This window comes from Chlorocebus sabaeus, chromosome 26 (genome assembly GCF_047675955.1).
Source record: "Chlorocebus sabaeus isolate Y175 chromosome 26, mChlSab1.0.hap1, whole genome shotgun sequence".
In the NCBI taxonomy this organism is placed as follows: domain Eukaryota; kingdom Metazoa; phylum Chordata; class Mammalia; order Primates; family Cercopithecidae; genus Chlorocebus; species Chlorocebus sabaeus.
In genome coordinates, this window is record NC_132929.1 from 27,532,246 (window position 1) to 27,543,271 (window position 11,026).

The 11,026-nt window shown below is 39.9% G+C and overlaps 1 protein-coding gene across 3 annotated transcripts in view; it reads left to right on the top strand.

Moving 5' to 3' along the window:
• The window catches only part of TMOD3 (tropomodulin 3), an 81,953-nt gene extending 77,555 nt beyond the window's left edge, over positions 1-4,398 (top strand). For all 3 annotated transcript variants that reach the window (XM_038009984.2, XM_008016593.3, XM_038009985.2), the window contains one exon: positions 1,140-4,398. In XM_038009984.2, the coding sequence (XP_037865912.1) occupies positions 1,140-1,174 (35 nt within the window). In that variant the 3' untranslated portion in view covers positions 1,175-4,398. The remainder of the gene's footprint in view (positions 1-1,139) is intronic.
• Positions 4,399-11,026: the final 6,628 nt, after the last annotated feature.

Genomic DNA, 11,026 nt, shown 5'->3' on the forward strand with positions numbered 1-11,026 from the left:
AAGTGACAGAGCCATGATTCACTCTATTTGTCACCAACTCTGGAACCTGTGGTTTTTGTCCTCTCTAGGAGCTGGCCACAGTGCTGAGAGTCCTGAATTGGTGGCACTCAGTGAATGCTGTCTAGTGGCTGATAGGTGAGAGTGCAGGTAGCAAGATTTGAAGTTGAAGACCTTGTTCTGCTACTAGAGAACACCCCTGAGTAGTTTGGCATCACCAGTCCAGGAAGAGGCTGGTAGTCTCAGATACATACATGTACCGTTCTTTGCTGCATAAGCTGAGCGAGTTGGCCACTTAGGCAGCCAAAGTTTATGGTAGTCAGAAGTGACTGCGCCATATTACCAGGGTCTGAGATTTTCATTACTTTGCATTTGTTGTTTTATCAGACCCTGAACTGGTTTATTTTACAGGAAGCAAGAGAAGGAAAATTCAGAAAGCAGTAGCAAATCACTTACCTATAAAAATGACAAAAATGTTTTTGGTATATTCTTTTACAGCCTAAGGAAATACATTGTAGTGTCTAATCAGGAGAGCATGCAAATAGCTACTTTTAATATGTTCTAACCCCAGCTGCCCGAACGAACGTCACTTCAAAATTTAACACACTAATTTACTAGCTGTTTTTTTAAACCTGAGTATGTACTTTTTCAATAAACAAATGACTTGGGCTAGGCGCAGTGGCTCACACCTGTAATCCCAGCACTTTGGGATGCTGAGGCGGGCAGGTACTTGAACCCAGGAGTCCGAGCCTGGGCAAAATAGTGAGACCTAATCTCTATTTTATTAATAAAATAAATTACAAAGTTAAAAATAAAAACAAATGACTTGTAGATGATTGCTGACCATTTAGATTTCTAGTGCTGCTGCTATGTAAGCACAGCTATGAGTCATTGAGCTTAGGGCATGTAGTTCTTGTTTTGAAGCCCCTCGGTTCTCAACAAGTAAATGACAGTGGTGAATGATGGGAAGTAGGTTTGGTTTTTGTTATTGTTTTTTTTAATTAATGGTCATGTGAACTGGAAATGGACGTTTCAATTTTGTAGAACTTATAACTTACGCAGAAACTTGCTTGTTATAAGCAAGTTACCACTGTAAAAACTAATAGGGGTTTCTAACATAGTTTCTTTTATTTTTCTCATAGTGCGCAAGAGACGAGTTGAAGGAGATCACCAGTAAGTCTGCCAAGGTGTAATCTTTGGAAGACTTCAGAAGATCACCAAGGGTTCATGTTGGTGACACCAGATGTAAAATTTTCCTGGGTAGAAGGGAAAAGACTGGAAACATTTTTTTAGTGACATGCGTGTTTTTTTTTTAGTTTAAGTTGTTATCAGTTTCAAATTGTAAAATCAATAATGTGATATTTTATATTCTGAAACATTTCTACTTTCTGCTGAAATCAATTTTAATTTAGTTTAATCGAATGATTTATGATGAATCGTGAGCAAAAAAATACAATTGTAAAAAATTTCACAGGTCATTTATGTAGAATAATTTGAACATTGTGAGGACCAATCTTTTTTAAATCAAAAGGGATATTGCTGGTATCAGAATTGTTATTGCTTCATTTAGACATAAAACACTTCAGTGTTTTCTTCACTCCATGACCTGGAGACTTTTCTAAATTTAAAAAATTTTTTAAAATACATGAACTTTGCAAGGGTGTGATTTTTCTCTATGAAGAGAACAAAATGCCAGAATTTTAAAACAGTTGACTCAAAATCTGGTCATCTGTGTTGGAGCTAAAGCAGATCTCCAGGGGGAGAGGGTGGCCATCTGTGCATTCCAGGTTACTGCACTTGTCTGATGAGACACAGCAACACCCAGGTTTTCTTAAAACAAAGTCATCAGCTTTGCTAGGTTACATACTTTGTTTAAAAGTATAGTGAGGTCTAAGTTCATTCCAGTGTTTCATTTTAATAAAGTGAGCATTATTAAATTTTTGTGAAAGCTAATAGTAAAAAATAAAAGCTGTTTTCACCGCCTCCCCCGAAAAAAAGGTATACAGCCACCTCTTAATTATTTAGGGTAAGAGAAAAAAGAAAACTGTTAAACAATGAAATCAAAGATAATAAATATGATAAGAGTTCCAGTATGAGGCACTTGCAAAACAATTGTTTAAACTGATGGTTACTGTCAGTCAATTGGAAGCTAGCATGTATGTAAATTACTTGGTGTTACACAGTATCAAGAAGTTCCTATTTGCAGTGCAGAATTGCATACAGTATTTAATCACTGCTACAGATCTTCCAGCCAAGAAGGAAAACTGCTATTCTTCATAAATCTGATTTTTAGAATATGCTTCCTTTCATCTTATACTTTTGTCCATATTTATAAAAGTCATTTCTATAATAAAAGCAGTCTTTCTTGCTCAACGTATTAAAGTGAACAATTGAACTAGAGTACTGTGGTCGGGAGACTGATTTGAGACTGCAGAGCTGATGCTGGTGGGAAGAGGATCTGGACTTGCGTTCATGTTCTGTCTCAGGGCAGCCCCAGGAGCAGGAGATGGCAGAGGCATTTACAGCTGCAGAAAACAGGGAAGAATGGAATCTGAGGTAACCCTGGCCGCAAAATTCAGGCCTGGCTGTATCATTTACAGAGATGTTTCTGAAGGGAAAAATCTCATTTCTGAGGGAGGCAAGGTGGCTAATCATTATTAATTTTTTTTAAATTTTTTGGGCTGGGCGTGGTGGCTCATGCCTTTAATCCCAGCACTTTGGGAAGCCAAAGTAGGTGGATCACTTAAGGTCAGGAGTTCGAGACCAGCCTGGCCAACATGGTGAAACCCAGTCTCTACTAAAAATCAAAAAATTAGCTGGGTGTGGTGGTGCACACCTGTAATCCTGGCTACTCGGGAGGCTGAGGCAGGAGAATCGCTTGAACCTGGGAGATGGAGGTTGGAGTGAGCCAAGATCATACCACCGCACTGCTGTCTGGGCGACAGAGCAAGACTCTGCCTCAAAAAAAAAAAAAAAAAAAAAAAAAAAACTTTTTGAATTGAATTGCAATATGTCTGCAGCTTTGGCTTGGGCTGGACAGTTAATCTAACAAGCAAGGCAGCTTCTTGTGTGCTCTGGTAATAAGCCTTCTTAATAGGCTAAGCTTCCCTCATAAGAACTGTGGTATGTTTCTTTGTTTTTTTTTGGTTTTGTTTTGTTTTGTTAAATCAGTATCCAATGTTTTATAGGGGCCAAAGATTAACTTGCACTATTCCCTGTCAGTTAAAGGCCACTGATATTTTTCTGAGTTAGCAAGGCTCACTTGCTTGCTTTGTTGCCTCCCTTCCTCCATCCCTCTCCCTTCCAACTTTCTCTGTTTCCCTATTTCTCTCCCTCCCTCTCTTCTTCTCTCCTCTTCCCCTCCCCCCGCCCATATGCAGCTTTTTGATTGTACTTGGTTTTATAGAGACTGCACAGTTCCAGCAAGATTGAGAGTCAAGCATGGAGCAGGCATCTCAGGCTACCAGAAAGAATTGGTCACCTAGACTTTCAGTCAGGCATCCTCGTTTGCATTGTCCTGTAAGTCAATCAGTTGATAACTAGTACCCCCTTCATCCCTTAAGTTTTTTGGTTTTTTTTAATATAGGTAAGTGGAACTCTACCTAGAATTTTGCATCATACTTATGGGTAATATCTTTTTCCTTTATTATTTATCAAAGCATGAAGTTGAGTATTTTGCTTGTACCATTTCAATTCTGCATTATAATAGTTCATTGTATAACTGAAAGAAAGGATTTCTTCATAAGTAACATTAAATATGAACATTCATCCAAGGGAGAAAAATCGTGTTTACTTCAATCTTTAAAAATCTGGCACCTCTTAGTAACTTTCAGTATTTCTAAATTGCTCTAACATTTTGTAATAAATAGATTAGGGTTTTACAGTAATCTTAATTTTTAAGCCAAAGGTTTTCTGAGACCTTAGGTTTTATAGTCTAACCAGCTTATCTGGTTCTGTAAAAGAATATTCTTTGTGTTTTTAAATTGCTATTTTTAAAAAAGCTTTTTATTACCCATTTTATAAAATGTTATACTCATTTGTCTGAATTTTCCCAATATTCCTACATGAAATTGTATGTATTAAAAACTCAATATTAGTGGCAAATATTAATACTATTAAAATGGATTTTGGTGCTATATTCTTATAGCTAAAGCCTAGTAGAAGTCTCAAAGAGTAGGTGAAATACACTTTCAAAGGTTGCCTGTCATTCAAAGACCAAATAAGCATTTTTGTATTAAATAAATTAGCAGATGGTTAGAGACTTTGAGGAGAGTTAGTTTTGTCATTTAATTGCGACTTCATGTTATTTGAATGAAATAACCCACATCCTTGCTTTGTATAAGAGATGCACTCTGGAGAAGTTACATGTAAATAGACCTTTATAAATTGTTTTCCAGTTGACCAAGTATCTGTTGTGTTTTCATTTAAAAAGAGGATTCTATGACATAATAAGAATTATTTTAAAAAATGTTTGGGGCTGGGCGCGGTGACTCGTGCCTGTAATCCTAGCACTTTGGGAGGCTGCAGTGGGCGGATCACCTGAGGTCGGGAGTTCAAGACCAGCCTGACCAACATGGAGAAACCCTGTCTCTACTAAAAATACAAAATTAGCCAGGCGTGGTGGCACACGCCTGTTATCTCAGCTACTTGGGAGGCTGAGGCAGGAGAATTCCTTGAACCTGGGAAGCGGAGGTTGCGGTGAGCCAAGGTCCCACCATTGCACTCCAGCCTGGGCAACAGGAGTGAAACTCCATCTCAAAAAAAAAAAAAAAAAAAAAAGGTTTTGATAAAATGTTAGTCATATCATGTTGTACATTATATCTAACTTTTGCTGTCTTTAAAATAAGATGACAGCATTTATGGAATTTTATAAAATCTTACATTTTAGGGTCTGTGTTCCCAGGGCTGCCTCACTTTTTCCCTATAAAACCAGGAACCATTGTTAACCTTCCAGCAGATGCAGGGATCATGCTTTCTCTGGAGTCCTTAGTCACTTCCATTCTTTGCAAGTTTAGTACTGCCCAACTTCACTCATTCTACAGTGCTACTGCACTTCGAATGTATTGACCCATGGCACCCAAGGGAAGCAAACATATGGATGCACTAGAGACAACTCAGGTTGCTGCTCTCAGTTAAGGGCCATGAGTTCTTGGGGTCTAAGTATCTGTAAAATTACCCTTTCCATCAGCATTCACTGATCATTAATGTTTCTGGATATTTCTTACCCTAAGACTTGCTTACCAACAAATCAAAGAAACTCTTCACTAATTATTTTTAAATTGAGAAAATAGTATTCAGAGGCGAAGACTTCTATATTCTTTTTTGAGACTGTGTCTCACTCTGTTGCCCAGGCTGGAGTGCAGTGGTGTGATCTCAGCTCACTGCAACTTCCACCTCCCGGGTTCAAGTGATTCTCCTGCCTCACCCTCCCAAGTAGCTGGGATTATAGGCGTCCGTCACCATGCCTGGATAATTTTTTGTATTTTTAGTAGAGACGGGGTTTCACCATGTTGGTGGGGCTGATCTCAAACTGACCTCAGGTTATCCGCCCACCTCAGCCTCCCAAAGTGCTGGGATTACAGGCTTGAGCCACCACACCCAGCCTTATTCTTTTTGTTTTTTTTTTTTTTTTGAGATGGAGTTTTGCTCTGTTGCCCAGGCTGGAGTGCAGTGGCCGGATCTCAGCTCACTGCAAGCTCCGCCTCCTGGGTTTATGCCATTCTCCTGCCTCAGCCTCCCGAGTAGCTGGGACTACAGGCGCCCGCCACCACGCCCAGCTAGTTTTTGTATTTTTTAGTAGAGACAGGGTTTCACCGTGTTAGCCAGGATGGTCTCGATCTCCTGACCTCGTGATCCTCCCATCTCGGCCTCCCAAAGTGCTGGGATTACAGGCTTGAGCCACCGTGCCTGGCCTTTATTCTTATATTTTAATTTGGTCATTCTTTCTTAGATCTACAGATTGAACATCCCTAATTGAAAACTTTTTGAGTACTAACATAGTGCTCAAAGGAAATGCTTATTGGAGCATTTAGAATTTCAGATTTTCAGATTAGGGATGCTGAACTGGTGTAATGCCCTATATTTCAAAATCCAAAATAATTTGAAATCTGAAACACGGTCCCAGCATTTTGGATAAGGGATACTCAACCTGTATTGATTTTTCTCCACTATAATTCAGTTCTCTAAGTTCTTCCCTATAAAAAATGAATGAAATAGAAATGTTATAATAAAACATAAGATATTTTATTAATTTTAACCCTATCTTGCAGTCTGATTGTTCAGAAAGGTCAACCTAGAAAAAAGACATGGCTGAGTAAACTATTGTAAGCCATAACTAAGTATTTTGGAAAGCCTTCATTAACACATGAAGAATTTTGGCCAAGCACTGTCTGTGTCTTATGCCTGTAATCCTAGCACTTTGGAAAGCCGAGGCCCACGGATCACTTGAGCTCAGGAGTTTGAGACCAACCTGGGTAACATGGGAAAACCCCATCTCTACAAAAAGTACAAAAATTATCTGGGTGTGGTGGTGCGTGCCTATAGTCACATCTACTTAGAAGACTGAGGCAGCAGAAGTGCTTGAGCCTGGGAGGTGAAGGTTGCAGTAAGATGAGATCATGCCGCTGCACTCCAGCCTGGGCGATGGGAGTGAAACTATCTCAAGAAAAAAAAAAAAAAAAAAAAAGAGCTGTACTCCTAGTACTTTGGGAGACCAAGCAGGGAGGATTACTTGAGCCCAGGAGTTTGAGACCATTCTGGACAACATAGCAAGACCCCATCTTTACAAAAAATTTAAAAATTAGCCAGACACCTGTACTGCCAGCTACTTAGGAGTCTAAAGTCAGAGAACTGCTTGAGCCTGGGAGGTTGAAGCTGCAGTGAGCTTTGATCATGTGACGGCATTCCAGCCTGGGTAATAGAGTGAGACTCTGTCTCCAAAAAAAAAAAAAAAAACCAGCAGTTTTTTTGTTGTTGTTTTTGTCTTTCACTTAGGACACCTGTTCTAAAGGCTAGATAAAAATAGATTGTAATGGCCGGGTGCAGTTGCTCACACCTGTAATCCCAGCACTTTGGAGGCTAAGGTGGGAGGATCACTTGAGGTCAGGAGTTCAAGACCAGCCTGGCCAACGTGGCGAAACCCCATCTCTACTAAAAATACAAAAAATTAGTTCGGCATGGTGGTGTGCACCTGTAATTCCAGCTACTAGGGAGCCTGAGGCAGAAGAATCACTTGAACCCGGGAGGTGGAGGTTGCAGTGAGCCGAGATCGCACCATTGCACTCCAGCCTGGGTGACAGAGTGAGACTCCATCTCCAAAAAATATATGTATTAAGAAACACCACCAGCAGTGTTTTGTTAATATAACTGTAACAAGTTATTACATTCTTTTTTTTTTTTTTTTTTTTTTAAGATGGAGTTTTACTCTTGTCACCCAGGCTGGAATGCAATGGTGCAATCTCAGATCACTGCAACCTCCGCTTCCTTGGTTCAAGTGATTCTCCCGCCTCAGCCTCTGGGTAGCTGGGACTACAGGCGCCCACCACCATGCCCGGCTAATTTTTGTATTTTCAGTAGAGATGGAGTTTCACCATCGTGGCCAGGCTGGTCTCGAACTCCTGACCTCTTAATCCACCTGCCTCAGCCTCCCAAAGTGCTGGGATTACAGGTGTGAGCCACCGTGCCCAGCCCAAGTTATTATATTCTTAAGACAATCAGACACCTCTTAGAGTCTACATATATGAAGTTTTACTCCCTTTTCTACACTCAGTATGTCTTAATTGATGCAAAGCAATTAATTGGCCTAAAATGTTTCAAATATTATAGTCTATACATTCAGAGAGTAAGGTTTAAGAATGAATTATTGGTGCTTCTTGATGGGTGTATATAGCAGTTTTTAGAAGTTTAAATTTTACCTGTACTCGGAAAGATAAGCTTTTGATTCAGTGGTTTCAAATTTTTAGATCAATCCATTTAAGAATTGTTTTTTCAAATGTATATACACGTATAACATAAAAATTTTTGTAATTTCAAATGTGTTTTTTTCAGTTTTTTGGATGAATTATTATATTTGGTTTTAGTTACATTTAAAAGCTTGAAAATTACCTTTGTAACAATCATTTGAGTATCATTCATTGTCACATGAAATCAGGTATTTACATTTTTTTCTAATGCTAAAATATCCAACATTGTAATCGCCTTATTTTTCCATTTTTATAAGTATAAAAGCAATGAATTTTAACACTGATATTTAAGTAATACAAAATATTATCCAAATTCATAACAGCACAGTGAAGTTTCTTTTGAAGACTGTACTAGAAGCATTTAGAACTTAACCAATATATACTGGGATAAATCGTTTCAATAAAGTTTATCAAATATTCTGTAAACTTGGACTTTTTGAAAAAGCATGTAATCCCTTTCATTCCTAAGTTCTAAAATTCATTCCTTACATCCTTCTTCAAGAACAAGTTTATCAATTTCCCTGAGTTATTCAGTTCTACCTGTTATGGACTGAATATTTGTATCCACACCTGCCCCCCACCCCAAATTCACATGTTGAAGCCCTAACCCCCAATGTGATGGTATTTGGAGATGGGGCCTGTAGAAGGTAATTAAGGCTAGATAGGGTCACAAGGTTGGTCCCCTTACGATGGCCTTTGTGTTCTTATACAAAGAGACAGGAGACTCTCTCCATCACGTGAAGATACAGCAAAACAGCAGCTGCCTGCACGCCAGGAAGGGAACCCTCGCCAGGAAGGGAACCCTCATCAGGAACCAAACCATGATCTCGGACTTCCCAGCCTCTAGGAACGTGAGCAATAAATTTCTGTTATTTAAGCCACTCAGTCTATGAATCATGTAAAATTAGTTATAATAGTTGAACACTTTTACTCATAAAAATAGTAATTTCATAAGGTTCAACCTAATATCATCAGTACTAGGCCCTGTCTGTTCATAAAATTGAATTGAGTTGACAAATATGAAAGAGCAGGGTCGGACAAGTGCAGTGGCTCATGCCTATAATACCAGCACTTTGGGAGGCCGAGGCACACGGATCACCTGAGGTGAGGAGTTCAAGACCAGCCTGGCCAACACAGTGAAAACCCGTCTCTACTAAACATACAAAAATTAGCCAGGCATGGTGGCACATGCCTGTAGTCCCAGCTACTCAAGAGGTTGAGGCAGGAGAATAGCTTGAACCCAGGAGGTGAAGGTTGCAGTGAGCCAAAATCGCACCACTGCACTCCAGTCTGCACGACAGAGCAAGACTCCTCAAAAAAAAAAAAAAAAAAAGGCTGGGCGTAGAGGCTCATGCCTGTAATCCCAACACTTTGGGAGGCCAAGGTGGGCTGATCACCTGAGGTCAGGAGTTCAAGACTGGCCTGGCCAACATGGCGAAACCCCCGCTCTACTAAAAATACAAAAATCAGCTAGGTGCAGTGGCGAGTGCCCATAATCCCAGCTACTCAGGAGGCTGAGACAGGAGAATCGCTTGAGCCCAGGAGACAGGTTGCAATGAGCTGAGATCGCGCCACTGTACTCCAGCCTCAGTGACAGGGTGAGACTCCGTCTCAAAAAAAACCAGGAAAACATGTAATAGGTTTGAGGAAACTTAAGGATAAAAGTTAAATAATTTAAAGTTTTTAGAGTTTTCTTAACTTAGGGGAATAAAGAAATTGACCTGGAATCTTTAATGTCATTCTCCCTTCTGAGAATGGCTGTTGAGCTTCATATTCATGTACAGGAAGCCTCGATGCATATTCCCTTTGGTGAGTCAGGGAGACTCGGGTGCTTGAGTTGTGACCTGCTCCCCTGAGTTCAAGAGGACTTGAGTGCCAGGAACTGGCTGTGAGGCAACACTGCCCTCACCATGTCCTCCAAAGCAGTCCAACTAAAAATGCTCAGCCTGGTGCTACCACTGCTCTTATAGGTACCAAATAGTGGAAGTGGCTTGACCACTTGTGAGTCTAAAATTGCCAAACATTTTTTTCCTTCAACTGTTAAGCTTTCCTGCGTGGTCTGCAAAGGTCGAGGGCTTGTAGATCCCAACCCAGTCCCCCAGCCCCTGTCCTGTTCACAGACATAGGATCCTCAAAGCCAGCCCCTTAGAAAGAAACCTGATGTTAAAATTAAGTTGTGCTAGTACCCTTCATTGTTCTGAATGAGTCTCTCAATTCTTTAGAAGCTAATGCTAATTGTGAATGTGTTTAATATACAAGCAAAAAATTATGCTGTAAAAGTATAAAAGGGAAGGAAATAGAATTGTAAAATGGGATTTTGGGCATGGTGAAATGGGCTATTTTTTTCCCCCTTTGATCATTTCTATTTAGCAAAACATTTTAAAATATATATCTAGTATTCTCAGAGGTAGAGAAATATAAACATTGAATTGAAGGATTTATGTGGTCAAATCTAAAGCCCCCCTAGTTCAAGAAACTGATGTCAGAGAAGGGAATGCCCAACATAACAGCATTTGTTTGTTCATTCAGTAGTTTTTAGATTCTATTATGTTCCAGCTGTTGTAGCAATCACAAAACTAGAAATCAAATCTGGTATTTTGTTTCCCACTGCACTTTTCCCTAAACCTAATGGTGCCTGTTTATCTCAGGTAGATATTTTGGGTATCTTCATAAGGTCACTAAAGTATTAGCCCAGCATTGTGATCACTATGCATGGAAGATTCTAACCCTTGTCTCAGAAAAGCTTACTTGTTTACTTAAGTAAAAGCTTTGTACAAAGGTCTTAAGCTCTTTAAACCTCAGCTTCCACATCTATAAAAGGGGTATAACAGCACCTGCCCTAAGGATTAGAAGTGGTCAAGCCCACACAGCTCTGGTTAAGTACCAGGTATCCAGTGAGCTCTCCCTGCTATACCTGCTCTTCCAAGAGCACAGTGCCATATGGGAAATGGAATTAATGTCATACTAAGGGGACTACAGAGCACAGAAAGGCCCCAAACTCAGCTAGGCAGGCCAGGGAGGACATCCTGGAGGAGGCCATAACTGAGCCAAACTTAACAGCAGGAATG